This window comes from Oncorhynchus keta, chromosome 13 (assembly GCF_023373465.1).
Source record: "Oncorhynchus keta strain PuntledgeMale-10-30-2019 chromosome 13, Oket_V2, whole genome shotgun sequence".
Lineage (NCBI taxonomy): Eukaryota > Metazoa > Chordata > Actinopteri > Salmoniformes > Salmonidae > Oncorhynchus > Oncorhynchus keta.
The window spans coordinates 31,517,314-31,540,584 of record NC_068433.1 but is presented as its reverse complement, the minus strand read 5'-3'; the positions used below and the strand labels follow the sequence as shown (position 1 = coordinate 31,540,584).

At 42.4% G+C, this 23,271-nt stretch overlaps 1 protein-coding gene across 1 annotated transcript; it reads left to right on the top strand.

Annotated features, from left to right (window-relative positions):
- The first annotated feature begins 14,012 nt into the window (after positions 1-14,012).
- On the top strand, positions 14,013-22,210 carry si:ch211-196f2.6 (immunoglobulin domain-containing protein). Its single transcript, XM_035783916.2, has 7 exons — positions 14,013-14,423; positions 15,946-16,119; positions 16,318-16,503; positions 16,785-16,941; positions 18,530-18,584; positions 20,656-20,880; positions 21,078-22,210. The coding sequence occupies exons 1-7, from the start codon at positions 14,357-14,359 to the stop codon at positions 21,381-21,383; spliced, it is 1,170 nt and encodes a 389-aa protein (XP_035639809.1). The 5' UTR covers positions 14,013-14,356; the 3' UTR covers positions 21,384-22,210.
- The last annotated feature ends 1,061 nt before the right edge of the window (positions 22,211-23,271 follow it).

Sequence of the window (23,271 nt, the reverse complement as noted above, 5' to 3'; positions counted from 1 at the left end):
GTTTTAATTGGGCCAGACCACACAGGAGACACTGATAGGCACAAACAAACACACACACACACACACACATAGATAGACTCAGAGCTGCACTCAGACTGGGAAGAGAATCAAGGACAATTTGGGGCCCTACAGAGGGGGAACGTGGTTGACCAGGGGTGGTTAAGACAGGGAAGAGTTGTACATATTTTCCAATTGATTTAGTGGAGCGTTATTTTAGAACGCTTTAGAAAAATACTCCTTTTGAGTCTTCAAGCTACCTTGCTCTTTTATTCGTTTTTTTTTATTGATTTAGCATAGACGTGTCTTTCTTCAAGATACATAGCAACCAGTCTACCTACCGTACAGTGTTCTAACCCCTGGCCATAGCAACACCACACAGACGGTTACTCTTACAGAATTACACTCAATGAATATCTGAGGTGACGATCTCATCACTTTACAAGGTGGCAGGTCCAGTAACATGTACTGTTAACACACACACACACACGCGCAGTCTTGTATAACTAACCTTCTGGGGACACACAATTCAGTCCCATTCAAAATCCTATTTTCCCGAACCCCTAACCTTAACCCTTACCCCAAAACCTAACCTTAATCCTAACCCTATAAGGTCCTTACCCTAAACCTAATTCTAACCTTAACCCTAAACTCCCCAGAAATAGCATTTGACCCCAGTTGGTCAAAAAAGTTGGTACCGTTTATTTACTTTTCTTCTGGTCCCCACAAGTATAGTTAAACACATCCACACACGTACAGTTAACAACAACAGTTTTCACTTTGAGCTGCATTTTGTGTACGAGATATCCTATAGGCTACAGATAACGTTCATTTATGTGTAATGTACTGTAGGTACACAGTAGTCACATGCACTGTGGGTGGGACTCAACACAGACGAACACAAGTATGACCACGAATGCTCTGCAATGGGATGAGTGTTGTTCTATGCCGCTGTATATATCCATGATCAGGATATTGTCTCATATGACGTACTTCTTTCCATGCATTAAACTGTAGCGCATATAGGGTTTATAAATAGTAGCAGGATATGGTGTTTATGCACACACACACACACACACACACACACACACACACACTCTGATCATTATTATTTCAATTTTGCAGATCAATTTAGGACATAGTATGAATACCTCATAACCAGAGTCAATAACTCGTTGAAATGGTCTACCAACAATATGACATTTCATTTAGATCTAATTCATGTATCATAGACGTTGTATTTTTCCATCCAGGGCCATATTGAAGCTCTGCTCTGCACAGACAGTAACACATCATGTGTATGCAAAGACACACACACACACACACAGCCGTACACACCGAGTGAGTAATGTGTCACGTGAATTTTACAGCCCTCGAGCTGCTGCAAACACCGGATGGCATCGAACGCACAATAATCCCACCATGGCACTGACACCCCAAGGTTGAATGCCACTGTGTGTGTATATAATGCCAGTGGACCAGACAATAACCCAGTGGAATTTTCCTCTCCTCCTCTCCCTCCCCCTCTACGCCCCCGCTCCTATACACCCCCACCCAATTGCACTGTGGGGGAGGAGTGGAATTCTGATTGGACAGAGTTGGGGCAACTGTGGGAGGGGAGTTGTGTGTGTGCGCGCGTGCATGTAGTTTGTGGTGTATGTGTGTGCACGAGGCACGCTGGCACAGTTATCCCAGCTGGCAGTGTCTCTCTGAGCCCCTGGGCATCCATGCCAAGCTCATGGCTCAGCATCAGAGAAGAGGAGCGGAAAAGGAGGATGGGATGGAGGATACTGTCGGACTACAGGCTGATGTAACAAACGGCCCCGCAGCGCATCGAGCCTCCCCTCTCCTCATCCCCCGATACACACACACACATATATCTCTTTAATCATTATGAGCAGACTGTAGGCGAGGCAGATAGAACATATAGGGAGGGACAAGGGATTACACCAACCTACATAGTCTTTACTAAGTGGTGACATATCTATATAGAATATCTATGTATTAGATATTAGTGGCGAATTACTTCCTAAGACCTGCAGGTATACAATGTATATATCCCAATCTGTGTCTGTCTGGTCCTTCTTTGTAATCTTAGCGATAACTACAAAACTAAATAAACACATATATAAGTTCCTGCAACAAGATAGTTTATAATACACATGGTCATGCTGTGCCAACTGAGGTCACAGTGTAGTGTGTGTGTGTGTGCATGTGTGCCTGCATGACTATGTGCGTGTATGCATGCGTTACTAAGTGCCTGTGTGTGAGTGTATCACTGCTCCACTACTTCAATGTGAGAACCATGTGTGTTTGTACAGCACTGCAGAGGACTCTTCCCCACAGTCGTGAAGCTGAATGTGTGTGCGTGCGTGTGTCATGACGCTGAAACTGAAGTCTCTTCAAGCATAATATTCCCTCCTAGACCGGAGGATAGAACCAGGATGGACAGATGGGGGAGGGGGGAGGGGAATAGAGGGTGGGACAGAGATGGAGATACGAGAGAGATGGAAGGAAGGAGGAAGGGATGTAGACAGAGAGAAGAGGAAGTGGGAGAGGGAACCAGACAGATGGAGAGGGAGGATTAAATAGAACCTGGAACATTTTGGGTGATCATCAACACTAAGTAGTAATAATAGAAGTGAGATGAATATATGTACTCCAAGGGCAGTCACCTAGAACAGATCAAAGTGTTTAGAAGGGGAATTATTATGCAATAAGGAGAATAAGATTTAGGGCTTTACCCTTGTCTTGCGTGCTTATGTGTGTATGTGATTGATTTTATTTGATTAGGATCCCCATTGGCCAACGCCAATGGCGACAGCTAGTCTTACTGGGGTCCGACACATAACAAAGAAAGACATTACAGGAAGAAAAAAAAGTTTACAATTTACATACATTTAAAAACATGAACATGTAGTGTGTGTTTGCACCTATCAGTTACAGATCCATGTCAGTACATGCACACAACAAGTAGGTCACGTGGGGGAGAGGCATTGTGCCATTTGTTTTTGAAACCAGGTTTGCTGTTCACTTGAGCTATATGAGATAGAAAGGAGTTCCGTGCAATCTTGGCTCTGTAAAATGCTGAACATTTCCTTGAATTTTTTCTGGACTTGGGGACTGTGAAAAGACCCCTGGTGGCATGTCTGTTGGGGTAAGTGTGTGTCAGTGCTGTGTTTATGTTGACTATGCAAACCACAAGAAGTGATGCAGTCAGTCTTTCCCCAACTCTTAGCCAAGAGGGACTGGCATGCATATTATTGAACAAATAAAATACAATTCTAAATCATTTTAAGATGTTAAGCAAAATGCTTATGTTCCTGGAGAACAGTCCATTAATACCTACCAATACACAACAATACAGGAAAATCCAAAAAAGGAATTAAGAAATATAGAAATACTAGAACGAGCAATGTCAGAGTCCAGAATATAAAAAGTGTATTCAGAAAGTATTCAGACCCCTTCCCTTTTTCCACATTTTGTTACGCTACAGCCTAATTTTAAAATGGATTACATTGTTTTCCCCCCTCATCAATCTACACACAATACTCCATAATGACAAGGTAATAACAGGTTTTTAAAAAACAGAAATACCTTATTTACATAAGTATTCACAACCTTTGCTATGAGACTCGAAATAGAGCTCCGGTGCATCCTGTTTCCATTGATCATCCTTGAGATGTTTCTACAACTTGATTGGAGTCCACCTGTGGTAAATTCAATTAATTGGACATCATTTTGAAAGGCACACACCTGTCTATTGTCATGCCGTTGCCTTGTTGGCGGAGGTTTATGACCCCCATAAATACCTTTCCCCCTTTTCTCTCCACTCTACAGAATGGACTCTTGGAAAGCCCTTAGATAGAGTATGTTAACATAAAAAGGTTGGGGAAAATAATAATATTTCTGTAATCCAACCAGTTGGTACTTAAAGAATATGATATCAGATCAGTTGGTGTCTAGGACATTATATCTGATGATAGGACAACATAAATTGTTTCTTGGAAAATCTACACATTTTAGTTATCAGATTCACTTGGAATTGTGCAATTTAAATGTTTAAATATGAAACTATTTGTGAAAAGATTAAATGTAATTTTAACTTCTATATGAGAGAATTGTTTTCATAAAGTAAACTATGCTCACTCAGTGGCCACGCCCAAGTGAACAGACCTTGGTTGAGAACTATGAAACACGCCCTTCTCTCCCCCACTGCAAAAGCCTGTTGACAGGAGTCAACCCTTAGTTCCCGATGACATGAAGACTGGTTTCCATGCATTTAAAAAGGCTAATTTCAACTACAACCTAACGAAATTAACATTTAGTTCCCGTTGACGTAAGGACTGGTGTCCATATGTTTAAAAGGGCTAATTTCAACATGGAGGTGACGATCACCACGCTGGAATGGTGAATTTTGACTAGACCAGCCAGAATAAGGCACGAGCTGAGTATGGCAACTTGGTATGAACTTTGAACTTTCCTAGACGTCGAGTTATCAACAGCAGCTGTAAACGTACGTGGCCTAGGAAAGGACAAACAATCTCCTGAGAAGATAGGGTACTACAACATATCCGCCATACAACACTACGACCAGACAGATTCTACAAAGTACAAGGACGATCTCTGCTGGGCAAACCAGTCTTCCATCTTCGACCCATCTATCAAAGCGCAGCTCAGGTTAAATATATATCTTGCATTTTCCTTTTCCGAATTGGCGGTTATTAGAATGCATAAGATTCTGTATTTACATTAGCAAAGCTTTTCAAGGTCCGATAGGGTACCAATCTCCTTTGTACCTCAGTCTTCCCACTCTACCATTCAAACCCAACACCCTTTCTTTGTGTAACCAGCCGTCATATTGGTTTCGTCCGCTAGGGACTTTTTATTTTATGACTTGATTAGTAATCAATGTATGATCCATCCTGTGTATATGTAATTCTGTGTGATTAATTAGGTATTCAGGAAATACAATTTTTAGAAAATGTTGTATTGCTGATTCAACTTGCTAGCCAGGGTTCGTGAAGATAACCAAGACTTTTACGACGTTCAGATGAAACTGAATAAGGTGACAATTAATAATTGACTGCTATTGATATAACAGATCTTCAGATCTTTAAGAGTTTATTCGGAAGACAGCCGATCTATGAACACTCTTCCGTGGTGCCCCAGGTTACTAACGAGTGAATTGTTGCATGGTTTAATTCAATCATGTAATCAATCAAACGTCAGGTAATCAGTTTGATAAAATAGCTTGTCACATAATTTAATCAGTCACAGACACGACACTATATAAGGTCCCACAGATGGCAGTGCATGTCAGAGCAAAAACCAAGCTATGAGGTCGACGGAATTGTCCGTAGAGGTGTGAGACAGAATTGTGTTGAGGCACAGATCAGGGGGAAGAGTACCAAAACATTTCTGCAGCATTGAAGGTCCCAAAGGACACAGTGGCCTCCATCATTCTTAAATGGAAGACATTTGGAACAAACAAGACTCTTCCTAGAGCTGGCTGCCAGGCCAAACTGAGCAATCGGTGGAGAAGGGCCTTGGTCAGGGAGTTGACCAAGAACCTGATGGTCACTCTGACAGAGCTCCAGAGTTCCTCTGTGGAGATAGGACAACAATCTCTGCAGCACTCCACCAAGCAGGCCTTTATTGTAGAGTGCCCAGACGGAAGCCACTCCGCAGTAAAAGGCACATGACAGCCCACTTGGAGTTTGCCAAAAGGCACGTAAGGCACTCTCAGACCATGACAAACAAGATTCTCTGGTCTGATGAAACCAAGATTGAACTCTTTGGCCTGAATTCCAAGCGTTACATCTAGAGGAAACTTGGCACCATTCCTACAGTGAAGCATAGTGGTAGCAGCAGCATAATTCTGTGGGGATGTTTTTCAGCAACAGGGACTACTTAGGATTGATGGAAAGATCTACAGTTACACCTCCAATTGAATCAAATTATGTAAATTAGCCTATCAGAAGCTTCTAAAGACATGACATAATTTTCTGGAATTTTCCAAGCTGTTTAAAGGCACAGGAATTGTGATACAGTGAATTATAAGTGAAATAATCTGTTTATAAACAATTTTTTGAAAAATGACTTGTGTCATGCACAAAGTAGATGCCAAAACTATAGTTTGTTAACAAGACATTTATGGAGTGGTTTAAAAATGAGTTTTAATGACACCATCCTAAGTGTATGTAAACTTCCGACTTCAACTGTACATGGACACACAGACTTTATTTAATGCCAGTGGCAAGTCATTGACATTAGAGAAGCTTACAGCTATTAGATAGATACTTTTGTATATATAGTGTATGTGGACACACCTTCAAATTAGTGGATTTGGCTATTTCAGCCACACCCATTGCTGACAGGTATATAAAATCAAGCACACAGCCATGCAACCTCCATAGACAAAAATTGGCAGTAGAATGGCCTTGCTGAAGAGTTCAATGACTTTCCTTGTGACATCGTCATAGGATGCCTTTCCAAGTCAGTTCGTTAAATTTCCCGTTCAACTGTAAGTGATGTTATTGTGACGTGTAAACATTTAGGAGCAACAACGGCTTAGCCGTGAAGTCGTAGGTCACACAAGCTCACAGAACAGGACAGCCGGGTACTGAAGCGCATAGTGCGTGAACATCTTCTGTCCTATGTTGCAGCACTCACTACCGAGTTCCTAACTGCCTCTTGAAACAACGTCAGTGCAATAATTGTTCACCGGGAGCTTCATGAAATGGGTTTCCATGGCCGAGCAGCCACACACAAGCCTAAGATCACCATGCGCAATGCCAAGCATCGGCAGGAATAATATAAAGCTCGCCGCCATTGGACTCTGGAGCAGTGGAAACGCGTTCTCTGGCGTGATGAATCATACTTCACCATCTGGCAGTCCGGCAGATGAATCTGAGTTTGGTGGATGCCAGGAGAACGCTACCTGCCCCAATGCATAGTGCCAACTGTAAAGTTTGGTGGTGGAGGAATAATGGTCTGGGGCTGTTTTTTGTGGTTCGGACTAGGCCCCTTAGTTTCAGTGAAGGGACATTTTAATGCTACAGCATACAATGACAACTTTGTGGCAACAGTTTGGGGAAGGCACTTCCTGTTTCAGCATGACAATGCCCCTGTGCACAAAGCGAGGTCCATACAGAAATGGTTTGCCGAGATCAGTGCGGAAGAACTTGACTGGCCTGCACAGAGCCCTGACAACCCCATTGAACACCTTTGGGATGAATTGAAACGCCGACTGCGAGCCAGGCCTAATCGCCCAACATCAGTGCCTGACCTCACTAATGCTCTTCTGGCTGAATGAAAGTCCTCGCAGCAATGTTCCAATAGTGGAAGGCCTTCCCAGAAGATTGGGGGCTGTTATAGCAAAAAAAAAAGGGGTACCAACTCCATATTAATGCCCATAATTTTGGAATGAGATGTTCGATGAGCAGGTGTCCACATACTTTTAGTCATGTAGTGTAGGTGAAAGGGTTAAAAGGGGGGTAGGGCGTATACGATTAGGTTGTATATGATTAGCGTGAGTGTTTATTATGAATAGTCAGTGTGCATATGGTTCTGCTTTTAATAATCCTTCTTTATTTTCTTGTGTTTTGCGTTTCCAAAATCTCCTATAGAGTTTGGGAATACTCAGAGCAACAATAAGAGGATAAAAAAGAGAAAGTGTAAAAGCATTGGGTTTGGCTGTGTATTAGTGACCTATTTATGGGCACACATTCCTAAGGGCCTTTCAGATGCAGATCTATCAGTAGGTTGTCTAGTTGTGCAGAGACAGTTTCCCAGAGACCCGAGTCTGTACTTAAGTGTCTGGTATAAGATCAGGTCCCCCCTCTAATTCACTATGATTTAAGAGGCAAAACTGATTCTAGGACAGCAATCCTACACTCTTAGAAAAAAAGGATTCCAAAAGGTTTCAGGTAGAACCCTTTTTGGTTCCATGTAGAACCCTCAATGGAAAGGATTGCATGGAACATGGAACGCAAAATATTTCTACCTGGAACCAAAAAAGGTTCCTTAAAGTGGACAGCTGAAGAACCTTTTAGCTTCTAGATAGAACTTTGACGGCGCTCTAGAACAGGTTCCAGCACCTTTCTCACTGCAGACAGCACAGCACTCAGCTCAAAATTCCACCCCAATGTTACATAACCTTGACATGCCAGCCCTGCGATCTGATTGGCTTCTGCTTCCCGGCCCTGCGATCTGATTAGCTGCTCTGCTCCTGGAGGACAACGGTGGGCAGCGGCACACAGAAGCTCCCCTCTGTCTGTAATGGACTGATGAATCCCATGTACGCACACACACACACACACACACACACACACACACACACACACACACACACACACACACACACACACACACACACACACACACACACACACACACACACACACACACACACACACACACACACACACACAGCTCTGATCAATCTACAGAACATAAGAAGACAAAGAGTCATCAGGAGATGAAGGTCAAAGCCACTGGGGCTACGTCCCAAATGGCACCCTATGCCCTATACAGTGCACTACTTTTGACCAGGACCTACATGACCTACATGGCTTCCAGTGTGTAGGAAGGCTACATCTATATCTAGCATCTATCTGCAGTGTACTGTGCAGAACTAAAAATACTCCTCCATGTGAGTTTGTGGCGAAAAGCAGGGTTCAAATACTATTCTAAATCATTTCAAATAAATGTATCTGTGTTTGACTAAACTTGCCTGGCTTAATGGAACCAATAAAATATCCCAAAACTACAAACCCCTTCCATCTGTCACTCCAAGAAGGATAGAGCAAAAGCTAAACATATTTCAAAGATTACAAATACAATTTGGTCTCAGGTCTGGTGTGGTGAAACCATAAAGAGTGATAGAGTCCTCTAGTGGCCAAAAGGCTATATGAGCATGGGCAGCGCCATTGAGTGCTTCCACCATTTTAATGTAGTCAACTGTGTGAGACTTCCAATTTCATTGGCTGATCCCTCCTGGTGACCCTGTTGGAGTCATGTCCACCCGGGACATCACGAGGGATCAGCCAACCGTGTAGAAGAAAGTTGACTAATTCAATAGGGAGATTGTCTCAATGGCGCTGCCAATGCTGTCACAGATACATAGATGAGTCCTCTATCTATCTCTATGGAGGAGACATACTGCATGCATGCTGCTGCTGGTGGTGATGGTGCAGCTCAGTATGCTCTCTGGTGGTGAGAGCTGTGATGTTCGTGTTTGACATTTCCATGTGGTTAGTATTTAATAGAAGAGCCCGGTGGGAGAACACAAACAGGCACACACACACACACACACACCATGGTGACATCATGGTGTGTTAACGTTAAGTGGAATATGAAATATTATTCAAATCTGTTCATATACATCCCCAGGAAGAATGTTACTTTTAAAATGTATTATTGTTACATTTTCTGACAAGCAAGCACTTAGACATAAATGACTTAAATGTAAATGTAAATGTAAATTTTAAAGTTTTCACAAATTCATAGAATGTAAGGCATAGCAATATGGAGTGGGAAAGTGGCCGTGCGTTTGGTCAAGTAGTATAGACACTGCAGTAAATAAAACCTAATAAAAACATCAGTCTTGTTCAGGACCGGAGTCTACGCAGACCGGTGCGCCATAGAAAATCAGAGCTACAGCAAGCTCCTATATGCAAATAAGCGATTTGCCACACTGGCCTGCCACCATTCACTTTGAACTGGACTGTGTGTTTACAGGCAGTAGCAACAGCGCGACTTTAGATCATTACAACGCATTCGCCAAAATCCACCTGAATGGATTTCTGCTAATACGTTAATACCACGGGAGTCATCTTACATTTTGGGATTTTAGAGTCCTATTGATCAAACAACCATGATGTGCCTATGCACATCAACAACAACAAGGTCAACAACTAATGCTAGGGTAACAGTATACTTTTAAACCGTCCCCTCGCCCATACCCGGGCATGAACCAGGGACCCTCTGCACACATCAACAACAGTCATCCACGAAGCATCGTTGTTACCCATCGCTCCACAAGAGCCGCGGCCGCGGCCCTTGCAGAGCAAGGTCTCAGAGTGACGTAACCGATTGAAACGCTATTTAGCGCACACCACTAACTAAGCTAGCCGTTTCACATCCGTTACACTCACCCCCCTTTTGACCTTCCTCCGCAGCAACCAGTAATCCGGGTCAACAGCATCAATGTAACAGTATACTTTTAAACCGTCCCCTCGCCCATACCCGGGCGCGAACCAGGGACCCTCTGCACACATCAACAACAGTCATCCACGAATCATCGTTGTTACCCATCGCTCCACAAGAGCCGCGGCCCTCGCAGAGCAAGGGGAACTAGTACTTCAAGGTCTCAGAGCAAGTGACGTAACCGGTTGAAATGCTATTTAGCGCACACCGCTAACTAAGCTAGCCGTTTCACATCCGTTACACTAGCCAGAGTGAGATGAGCTCAAATCTAACGAGGGAACATTAGATAAACCCTCTGAAACTTTTCCAGCTAGTTGGACATTGAAATTGCACTGATAAACAATGGGGGATGGTAGCCTGCGTGTCCTTCTTGCAGCTTGCCTGCGAATGCATGCTTTTCCCAACCCACGTTTTGACAACTGAAGGGGGACTAGCTAACTAGCAAAGTGATTCACATTTCTTGCTAGCTAACCAAATGCCACCTGCACCTCTAGCTGAAGCCACCAAAAAAACGATATGAGGGCAAAATAAGTCTGTCCTCCACTCCTCCAATGACATGACATCCTCCCAGCAGCTAGCTAATGCTAGGCTCCGTGTTTTTAGCTTGCTAAATAAATAGGTAGCTACAAGGGTGTCAAACTAAATCAGGGCATAGACCATATTGAACAAAAACACAATGAATTCGATGGGCCAGACACAGCCTACTAGTTTAAAAAACAATAACTTGCGACTGCGACCCAATCTGGCCATTGTTTTATCAGAAAAAAAGATGGCCCTCCATAATGTACACGTATGTACATAGGATGCCGTATATAGCATGTTAACACATTAAAACAAAATAAGAGATAAATAATGTGTCCAGCCTTTGCTGCTCGCAGATGTGCATTATATGCTGCAGCCCTAATCAAAAAGTATTTAATAACTCCAAATAACAAAGACGAAGCCGTGTGTTGTTGTAACACTTAACCTCTTAAACTTTCAACGTGTTTTTTGTTGTTGTTGCGCTGCATGGATCACCGATGCAGGTGAACGCAGTATTGATGTATGTTGCACTCAAAATGCATTGTAGTTGAGTAGCCCAGCCTAGGCCACTGCTCAAATATGACTTTAATATAGCCCTACATGTTTCTCCGTTCGATGGTGTTTTGACGCAGGTTTATTTTTGGGGTTATTCATTGACAAGCTTTAAAAATCAAAGCCAGACTGCAACATTTCAGTAGCCTAGCTAGGACTGTGGCATGTGTCTGTACACTTTCCCTCCACTGCTGCGGGACACACGGAAGCAGTGCAATTGAAGTTGAATTCACAGATGCCAGCGCATCAGGCTGTAATTTCATGAAGTAGACGACTCAACTGTTGACTCATTTATACTCACTGGTGTGTCCTGTAATAGACCACTAAGAAAGAGAGTTCCAAACCTCTCTGCCAATAACAGCTCATTTAAACTTTTCCCCCCAGACCATTCTAAGACAGTCCTAGCAGAATTGTTGCTTGAGAAATGGCTCTTTGCCAAGACGCTATTTTTGTTTATTTTTTTGTCATTTTAATTGAAAACAATCACATAAGGTACTTAATTGTTTACCCAGGAATGATTTGATATTGAGATAAAAAAAAACGAGGCGGAGAGAAAATGTTGCAATTTTATAAAAACATTTCATGCAATTCTATCCATTTCGCTATGATGTGGAGATACATTTTCTATCTCCACCACTTATTTCCTGCAAATTTGTAATGACTTATGCCACAAAAATGTCAATGGGGCCCCCTGGACGTCAGGGCACCTGGGCATGTGCCCCGGTCAGTATTCAACCGTGATTACTAAAAGTTTAGAAAGCTGGCTAGACTAGCTACCAAATGAAATTTGAAAGAATTAATGAACTTTTATTTTTGTGTCAAATTGACAATTGGCAACCTATCCCTTATGGGATTAATTGACGCATTAACAAACATTGCAATAATTCACTACGGTAATTAAATGATAATAATTATTCCGGCGTTCTCTGCATTGCGCATCACATAAAGAGTGAAAGAAATTAAATACATAAATAGATTTCACCCCATGCTTCCTGAAGCACCTCCCACAAGTTGGATTGGCTTGATGGGCACTTCTTACGTACCATACAGTCAAGCTTCTCCCATAATGGAGTGGCAGCACAGCTCAACCCTGTGCTGGCCACTCCATTATAGACAGAACGCCAGCTGACTGTTTCTTCCCGAAATAGTTATTGCATAGTTTGGAGCTGTTCTTTGGGTCATCGTCCTGTTGTAGGAGGAAATTGTCTCCAATTAAGCGCCGCCCACAGGGTATGGCATGGCGTTGCAAAATGGAGCGATAGCCTTCCTTCTTCAAGATCCCTTTCACCTTGTACAAATCTCCCACTTTACCACCACCAAAGCACCCCCAGACCATCACATTGTCTCCACCATGCTTGACAGATGGCGTCCAGCATGTTTCCATTTTGTCTGCGGCTCACGAATGTTCTTCTTTGTGATCCGAACACCTCAAACTTAGATTGTCTGTCCATAACACCTTTTCCTATCTTCCTCTGTCCAGTGTCTGTGTTCTTTTGCCCATCTTAATTTTTGATTTTTATTGGCCAGTCTGAGATATGGCTTTTTCTTTGCAACTCTACCTCGAAGGCCAGCATCTGGGAGTCGCCTCTTCACTGTTGACGTTGAGACTGGTGTTTTGCGGGTACTATTTAATGAAGCTACCAGTTGAGGACTTGTGAGGCATCTGTTTCTCAAACTAGACACTCTAATGTACTTGTCCGCTTTCACAGTTGTGCACCGGGGCCTCCCACTCCTCTTTCTATTCTGGTTATAGCCAGTTGTACTACTCCCTTCACAGTTCTGCAAACGTACAAATACACAATGGACCAAAAAAACATTTCAACTTCTCCTCATCACTGAGCCACATAATGCCAGGGTATATCTGGTGTGCTTTCTGGAATAAGAGCAAGCGTATATCGCGGTAGAAAGGGCAATAGAAGATCAAATGAGGTTTGTCCTCTTATTTCTTTGAGGTCATAATCTAAAAATGATTAGCTGACATGTTTTATTGAGTGACTGTCAGTGACTGACATAACAAGAGAAAAACTGCTGATGCACAACCCAATTTAAAAATTGTACCTGGTGTATTCTAATGTTCTTACTCTCAATAGAAAGTTGAGACCCTGACTGAGTCCCCCCCCCCAAAAAAAATTATGTTGTTTATGCTTGGAACTGGCCCTGTATGTGTCACAATTGAAATGACCATGAACAGCAGGAAAGATTCCAGATTAGGCCTTATGACTGATTAGGCCTTATGACAGATTAGGCTTTTTGACAGATTAGGCCTTATGACTGCTGTCCAAACCACATCAAGAGATCCAAAGCTGCATCCTAATATTAGTGATGGGATATGTTATTGGTTTCTGGTTTCTTTAGGGTACTGTCTATTCAGCCACACCAACCTCACGGTTCTATAATGTCTGTGTTTCAGGCTTCATTGAGTCAGTGTGTGTGTGTCTGTGTAGTTCAAATGAAAGCAGAATGGGAAAACCGAAGTAACCCGTGAACATGTCAGAAGCTGTATCGTGACTCTGTTCACTTCCTCTTCCTCTTCCTTTCGAGTGAGTGAGTGAGTGAGTGAGTGAGTGAGTGAGTGAGTGAGTGAGTGAGTGAGTGAGTGAAGTGAGTGAGTGAGTGAGTGAGTGGGTGGTGAGTGAGTGGTGAGTGGTGAGTGGTGGTGAGTGAGTGAGTGGTGAGTGAGTGGGTGAGTGGGTGGTGGTGAGTGAGTGAGTGAGTGGTGAGTGGTGAGTGAGTGAGTGAGTGAGTGAGTGAGTGAGTGAGTGAGTGAGTGAGTGAGTGAGTGAGAGAGAGAGAGAGCGAGGGAGATACAGAAATACAGCGAAATCATATGAAAGGTGCTAAGGCCGGAAGTGTTCGGAAAGAGGAAGTTGAGAGTTGTGAGTCAGAGACAAGAAATTGGTGTGAAGACAGAGATACACTCAGAGAAACAAGGTATGAACAAATTAGAGTAAGTATGGTGGAGTGGAAAAAAGGACAGAGGTAAAAATAAAAAACAACGGATGAAACTGAACTGGAAAACACAACAAAAAGACAACAAGTGAAGAGGAAAGGAGAAGGCTGAACATTGCGACAGATGACAGAGTCGGATATGAGAAAACGCTGTGCCGGCACTCTTCTGGTCCTCATGCTGATACAGACAGGTTGGTTAGACTAACTCGTCGAGAACAAGATTCAAGTTTTAGTTTAGCAAAAACTGAATTAACATAATAATTGAGCATGTAAAAAAAATATATATACATATTTCCGTTGTGGTCTTCAAAAACCAAGGTTTCATTACATTGCATTGTTATGGTTATGCAGTACTAAAACCTATTTTAACAGTTGAATGTAGGGTAATACACATCCAGCTGATTTAAAAAAGTGCAAGGTTTCGACAAAAAGAAAAGTACGTTGCAGGTTTTGACCGTTGTGTTTGTGCGCGTGTGTGCGTGCATGTCTGAATGCAGTTGTGGAAAAAGTACTCACAATTGTCATACTTGAGTAAAAGTAAAGACACCTTAATAGAAAATGACTCAAGTAAAAATGAAAGTCACCCAATAAAATACTACTTGAGTAAAAGTCCAAAAGTATCTAGTTTTAAATGCAGTTAAGTAAAGAGGTGGAGAAAGTACTCAATTGTCATAATTGAGTAAAAGTACAAAGTAAAAGTAAATGCTATACATCAAATTCCTTATATTACGCTAACCAGACGGTACACTTTTCTTTAAATGTTGTATTTTATTTACACACACACCAACACTCAGACATCATTTACAAACGCAGCATTTGTATTTATCGAGTCCGCCAGATCAGAGGCGTTATGAATATAACAACGTTTTAACCTGATAGATGCGTGAATTGAGCCATATTGCGGTCCTGCCTGAGCATTTGGAATGTAAACAAGTACTTTTGGGTGCCAAGGAAAATGTATGGGAGTAAAAAAGTACATACACTGAGTGTACAAAACATTATGGATACATACTCTTTACATGACATACTGTAGACTGGCCAGACAAATCCAGGTGAAAGCTATGATCCCTTATTTATGGCACTTGTTAAATCCACTTCAATCAGTGTTGATGAAGGGGAAGAGACAGGTTAAAGAAGGATTTTTAAGCCGTGAGACAATTGAGACATGGATTGTGTATGTGTGCCATTCAGAGGGTGAATGGGCAAGACTAAAGATTGAAGTGCCTTTGAACAGCCTATTGTAGTGGGTGCCAGGCACACAGGTTTGTGTCAACAACTGCAACACTGCAGTTCAACAGTTTCCCGCGTGTATCAAGAACGGTCCACCACCCAAAGGACCTCCAGCCAACTTGACACAACCATGGAAAGCATTGGAATCAACATGGGCCAGCATCCCTGTGGAACGCTTTCAATATTAGGAAGGTGTTCTTAATGTTTTGTATACTCAAGTGTATTTTTGGGAAAGTAGTGGATTAAAGGTAAAAGATGTCAAAAATATAAATAGTAAAGTACAGATACCTCAAAAAAAATACTTAAGCAGTACTTTTTTACCTAAGTACTTTACACCGCTGTCTGAATACGTGTTCTAGTGTCTTTAGTGTATGATCCACAAAAACATGGTTTTAGCATTATTTCACTGGAAGTTTCACTGCTAGTTTTTACTAGCACCTACACAACTTGCCGCAACAACGTCTTCTTTCTTACTTCCCACAGGCATGACAGACAGTGGGATTTCTGTATCTCACAAATGGCATGGAGATCACCTATCTATCACCTGTCGTCTCATGGGGGACAAAGACACTGTTTCTCAGATCAACTGGGAGATGACCAGCAGTTCGAACCATACCACCACCAGATTGAAACTGGGCATCTTCCACCCCGTGTTTGGTACTTAATATAAGAATACATATTAATACGTAATACATAATAATACATATTACTCGCTTTTACTTTGACTATTGATTATTGGTCCCAGTTTACAAACTGAAGAAAGGCAGAATTTGCATAACACAAAATGCCACAAGAATAACACACTTAGATATATAATATAATATATGTCAATATATGTACTATTTTGCCATTAAGGTACCTACGTGGTCCCGGAGTACAACGATACTGTGGAGATCCAGGGTAACGCCTCCAGCGGCCATTACACGCTCAGGCTGAGAGGTAGCACTGTGTTGAAGGAGAGTCAGTTCTGCTGTAAATTCATGACCTTTCCCTCTGGAGGGCTGGAGCAGTGTACAAATACCAGGATTAATGAAAGCACAGGTACCTTTATCTTGTTTGTCTGTCTCTCTCTGTTTCTCTCTCTCTCCTATCCCCACACATCCTGGTATTTCCCCTCTTTCATTTTCTGTTCCTGTTCTTTATTGATCACAACTATCCATTAAAAAAAACATTACAATTATGTTATTTCACAACATTCACCAAAACACAAGTTCAACCTTGCCAATACAACCCACTTGGGTTAGGTAGTGCTTGTATGCACAATTTTGTGTGAATTTATGTGAGCATGTTTAAATGTGTGTCTATCTATGGTCTACTCACAGAGGAGGCCCAGGTGTCAGAAGGCCCACAGGGTTTACTAGAGGAGAGACAAGTGGAGCAGTGGGCTCTGCTAGTAATGGGACCTACCATCTGTCTCCTCAGTATCGCAATCTCTCTCTACTACTGCTTGAAGTATTGCTGCAGACACTGCTGCCGCAGGTACCTACTCGTCAACCAAACCCATTCTTTCTCTCTCTCTCTCTCTCTCTCTCTCTCTCTCTCTCTCTCTCTCTCTCTCTCTCTCTCTCTCTCTCTCTCTCTCTCTCTCTCTCTCTCACTCTCTCTCTCTCTCTCAAAAGTTTGGACACACCTACTCATTCCAGGTGTGCCTTTTTAAAAGGTAATTTGTGGAATTTCTTTCCTTAATGCGTTTGAGTCTATCATTTGTGTTGTGACAAGGTAGGGTTGGTATACAGAAGATAGCCCTATTTGGTAAAAGACCAAGTCCATATTATGGCAGGGACAGCTCAAATAAGCAATGAGAAACAACAGTCCATCATTACTTTAAGACATGAATGTCAGTCAATACTGAACATTTCAAGAACTTTGAAAGTTTAAGGGCAGTTGCAAAAACCATCAAGCGCTATGATGAAACTGGCTCTCATGAGGACCGCCACAGGAAAATGAAGACCCAGAGTTTCCTCTGCCTCCACAATCATCTGACCTCCACCCAATTGAGAGGGTTTGGGATGAGTTGGACTGCAGAGTGAAGGAAAAGCAGCCAAAAAGTGCTCGTCAGATGTGGGAACTCCTTCAAGGCTGTTGGAAAAGAATTCCAGGTGAAGCTGGTTGAGAGAATGCCAAGAGAGTGCAAAGCTGTCATCAAGGCAAAAGGTGGCTACTTTTAAGAATATAAAATATAAATATATTTTGATTTACTTAATACTTTTTGGTTACTTTATGATTGCATATGTGCTATTTCATCGTTTTGATATCTTCATTATTTTTCCACAATGTAGCAAATAGTACAAATAAAGAAAAACCCTTATATGAGTAGGTGTGACCAAACTTTTGATTGGTATATAAATATATACACGGAGTGTACAAAACATTAGGTTAAAAACATGCTATTTTCATGACACAGAGTGACCAGGTGAATCCAGGTGAAAGCTATGATCCCTTATTGCTTGAAGTGCCTTTGAATAGGGAATGGTAGTAAGTGTCAGGCGCACAGGTTTGAGTGCGTCAAGAACTGCAACCCTGCAGGTTTTTCACACTCAACAGTTTCCTGTGTGTATCAAGAATGGTCCACCACCCAAAAGACATCCTGCCAACTCGACACAACTGTGGGAAGCATTGGAGTCAGCATGGGCCAGCATTCCTGTGGAACGCTTTCGACACCTTGTAGAGTCCATGCCTCAACGAATCAGGGCTGTTCTGAGGGCAAAAGGGGGCGGCAATTCAATACTAGTTTTGTTCACTCAGTGTATATACTGTATATACAGTATATATATATATATATATGTCTATCAATATCATTCATCTCTGTATCTCTCTCTTCTTTGTGTATCTTTATCATAACTCTCTCGCAATCCATCTCTCTCTTTTCCTTTAAAAAAAAATCTCCATCTCCACTCTCTCATTTGCTTTATCTTCCCCTCTGTCTTCTTTTTCCCTTTTATTTCACTCACACTCACATGGAAAGACGGGCCTTTTCTCTCAGTAAAGTTTCCAGTAGCACTGACTATAACACCAAAAGTCATCAGACCTCAGATATCTGCTGTTATATATATATTTTTTTTTCCAGGAGGAGAGTGTTCAAGGTGGAGACTTATCTGACAGACCAGCACACAGACTCGGAGGTAAAGTTATTCTGTCAGCTATTCTTCCAGCTCAACATCCCCTACATACCTTTTTGACAAAATGGAAAATAAATGAAGTATCGCAAGGCAATTGTAACGCCATTGATGTAACTGAAAGTAGGCTACCTTGGACCATTGCCAAAATACATTGGCCTAACTTCATCTAATGTAGGCTCCCTAATCACAAGCCTTTCTAGAGTCATAGAGATAAAGCATGTCCTCTATCTATGGCTAGAGTGACCCCTGTAACTATAGCAACCTACGTTACCATGAAAACCCACAGGGCACCGTCACCACGGTTATCGCCATGGTTTCCTGTTGTTCACTGTGAATGACGTACATGTGGTTAGACGTTTCGGTCATCGCTCTGCCGTTTCTCTCTCTCTCTCACACACACACACACACACACACACACACACACACACACACACACACACACAAATACACACTGGTAAATGTGGTTAGACGTCTCGGTCATCGCTCTGCCGTTTCTCTCTCTCTCACACACACACACACAAATACACACTGGTAAATGTGGTTTGATGTCTCGGCCATCGCTCATGTTTCCCACACTTTTTATTTTTATTTTTATTTCACCTTTATTTAACCAGGTAGGCCAGTTGAGAACAAGTTCTCATTTACAACAGCAACCTGGCTAAGATAAAGCAAAGCAGTGCGACACAAACAACAACACAGAGTTACAACTTAAATAAACAAACTTACAGTCAATAACACAATAGAAAAGTCTATATACAGTGTGTGCAAATGAAGTAAGATTAGGCCGTAGTGGCGAAATAATTACAATTTAGCAATTAAACACTGGAGTGATAGATGTGCAGAAGATGAAAGTGCAAGTAGAGATACTTGGGTGCAAAGGAGCAACAAACAAAAAAAAATATATATATAAAATAAATAACAATATGGGGATGAGGTAGTTAGATGGGCTATTTACAGATGGGCTATGTACAGGTGCAATGATCTGTAAGCTGCTCTGATAGCTGATGCTTAAAGTTAGTGAGGGAGATATGAGTCTCCAGCTTCAGTGATTTTTGCAATTCGTTCCAGTCATTGGCAGCAGAGAACTGGAAGGAAATTCAGCCAAAGTAGGAATTGGCTTTGGGGGTGACTAGTGAAATATACCTGCTGGAGTGCGTGCTAACGGGTGGGTGCTGCTATGGTGACCAGTGAGCTGAGAAAAGGCGGGGCTTTACCTAGCAAAGACTTATAAATGACCTGGAGCCAGTGGGTTTGGCGACGAATATGAAGCGAGGGCCAGCCAACGAGCGCATACAGGTCACAGTGGTGGGTAGTATATGGGGCTTTGTTGACAAAACGGATGGCACTGTGATAGACTGCATCCAATTTGTTGAGTAGAGTGTTGGAGGCTATTTTGTAAATGACATCACCGAAGTCAAGGATCGGTAGGATAGTCAGTTTTACAAGGGTATGTTTGGCAGCATGAGTGAAGGATGCTTTGTTGCGAAATAGGTAGCCAATTCTAGATTTAATTTTGGATTGGAGATGCTTAATGTGAGTCTGGAAGGAGAGTTTACAGTCTAACCAGACACCTAGGTATTTGTAGTTGTCCACATATTCTAAGTCAGAACTGTCCAGAGTAGTGATGCTGGACGGGCGGGCAGGTGCGGGCAGCGATCGGTTGAAGAGCATGCATTTAGTTTTACTTGCATTTAAGAGCAGTTGGAGGCCACGGAAGGAGTGTTGTATGGCATTGAAGCTCGTCTGGAGGTTAGTTAGCACAGTGTCCAATGAAGGGCCAGAGGTATATAGAATGGTGTTGTCTGCGTAGAGGTGGATCAGAGAATCACCAGCCGCAAGAGCGACATCATTGATGTATACAGAGAAAAGAGTCGGCCCGAGAATTGAATCCTGTGGCACCCCCAAAGAGACTGGCAGAGGTCCGGACAACAGGACCAATTATTTTGAATAGTGTTTACACATGATAGAATAGGATAAAAGGACAACTGAAACATTACTTACCAATTATTTTCAAAACAACATGTATATGACCTAGTCTCTCTTGCCCCACCCCCCCTCTCTCTATACCATCCAGGAGGTCACAGAGGAGCCACCCCATCAACCCCCCCTTCCCTCACCCCCTCCCCTCCAGCTCCAGGGTTTTGACCCCTCTAAGCTCTACACTAAGATCAAGCAGGACCTGCTGTATGGACGACTGTGGAAGGCCTACCAGGGGACAGCTAAGGCCTGGGGCCCCACAACACAGCAGGGTCCACACCAGCAAGGGCCACAACAAGGGACAGAACTAGGGCCACAAAAGGTATATCTTTCTTTCGAAAGTTTTTTAAAATGAGTATGTCTATGCATAAGGAAACATTGCCTTATAAAACAGTCAATTGAAAACAAAGAAATTGAAAAATATTATGTAATGTTTGTTGAAGCCTGTGCCTCATGCCAAATAACACAGAAATCACACACATACTGTAGAGTATTTAATAACGTCATCATCGTCATCAGGTCTATTTTCTTCTGGGGGATCATCGGGTGTCACAGAGAGAGGAACCAGAAGAACCAGAACTAGAACCTAATCTAGAACAAGAACAAGAGCCTCAACCAACCCTTGAAGGAACCGTGGAACCACAGACTGAGCCTGAACCTATCCATCCATTAGCCCTGGAACCTGGAACACAGATGGAGGTTCAAGAACCAGAATGTAATTTAGAACTAGAACCCAACTTCCCATCAACCCTTTCTGCACAGAGGGAGGAACTGGAATCAGACATAGGAACAGAGAAAGAGGAAATTGAAGAAACCAGAGACTAACCCTTCAGCGAGGAGGTTCATGAAGGGAAGGTGTGTTGTGTTGTTGTGTGTGTGTGCGGACTGTGCGTGTGTGCGTGTGTACGTGTGTGTTGGGAGGAATAATGCACTGTTGACATTGGGTGAATAACCCTGACCTCCTAAGGTTAGCTGTCAATTAATACGATTAATAATTATTGCCCCAGTGGGAAATTTGTAGTGAAAATTAAACTCACAGGTAATCGCCATGGTTTTTTGTTTACTGTGAACATCGTACATGTGGTTAGACGTCTCGGCCATCACTCAGACGTATCTCTCTCTCACACACACACACACACACACACACACAGACAGACAGACAGACAGACAGACAGACAGACAGACAGACAGACAGACAGACAGACAGACAGACAGACAGACAGACAGACAGACAGACAGACAGACAGACAGACAGACAGACAGACAGACAGACAGACAGACAGACAGACAGACAGACAGACAGACAGACAGACAGACAGACAGACAGACAGACAGACACCACACACACACTGGTCAATGGGGTTTGAAGTCTCGGCCATCGCTCAGATGTTTCTCACATTTGAGCTCACAACAGTGTGGCGTACAGTAACTAACTGTATGATGTGCGGTGTGAATAGAACATTATGCTTTTAAATATAGTAATGGGTTGCATGACCTTTAGATTCTAAAAAAGAGCTGTTATAGCCAACTGATCTGTTATTGTAAGGCGCAAGACAGTGAGTGATTTTTATTTTGTGTATCTGGTTTTGTGATTGCAATTTCTGTATATAATGTTTATTCCTTTGTTTCAATTAAAAATCAGACTAGCAAAAGTGTTTGAGTCCTTCACTTGATATCTAGAATATGCCTGCTTTTTGGGGGGGGCCCTGGGGGATGACACAAGACCATTTATTCACTAACCTCGGTCCCAGGAAATTTAGCACAACGCATACGTCAACGATTCATAGTTGGCCTTAGTGGGAGTGACCATAGAATTCTATGGGAGTGACCTAACTGGGTAAAGTTGGGATAGTTCTAACCACAGGAGGTTAGTGGTACCTTAATTGGGGAGAACAGGCTTATGGTAATGGCTGGAGTGGAATCAGTGGAATGGTATCAAATACGTCAAACAGTGTTTCCAGGTGTTTGATGCCATTCCATGTGTTCCGCTCCAGACATTATTATGGGTTTTTCTCCCCTCAGCAGACTAACGTGGTTCTAACAGACTAATGCCTGTAAAATAATGTGTTAAGAGGCAAAGAATATGAATTATGGATACTAGATACAGTAGTTCTTCCGGAAACCATTTGAAAATAAGTCAAAGCAAATAGGCTAGCCTAAATCGGGAATAGCAGTAGGCTACAATGGCACATGTGGCCCTTGCTACAATGACCTATATTGCAGTGCAGGTTTCTGACATTTCCAGTCCAAGTCCAGGTGAAAGTCAACTTTTATAACGGTTACACAGAAGGCCACAATTGGGACAAAAGTTCAATCCCTTCCTGATGTTATTAGGCAGCCGAGTCTCACAGAAAAAACGTAACATACTAAATGAAAAGCGGGGACACTCAAATTACTAGGGGCCGATGAGATGTTACATTTGGTATGGTTACATAAGACAGATGGTTACTTAAGGCAAATAGCGCGAATGTCAAGCAACCCAAAGGTTGCGTGTTCAACTCTCATCACGGACAACTTTAGCATTTCAGCCAATTAGCAACTTCAGCAATTACTTACTACTTTTTAGCTACTTTGCAAATAATTAGCATGTTAGCTAACCTAACCTTAACCCTTTAACCTAACTCATAACCTTAACCTTAACTCCTAAAGCCAAGTTTAGCTAACCCCCTAATCCTAACCATAAATCCCTTTAACCCAGAGTTCCCCAACTGGT

Coding starts and splice junctions, on each gene's coding strand:
- si:ch211-196f2.6 (XM_035783916.2), top strand. CDS start 14,357: ATGACAGAGTCGGATATGAGAAAACGCTGTGCCGGCACTCTTCTGGTC. Junction 16,120..16,317: donor CATCTTCCACCCCGTGTTTG/GTACTTAATATA, acceptor TTTGCCATTAAG/GTACCTACGTGGTCCCGGAG. Junction 16,504..16,784: donor CAGGATTAATGAAAGCACAG/GTACCTTTATCT, acceptor GTCTACTCACAG/AGGAGGCCCAGGTGTCAGAA.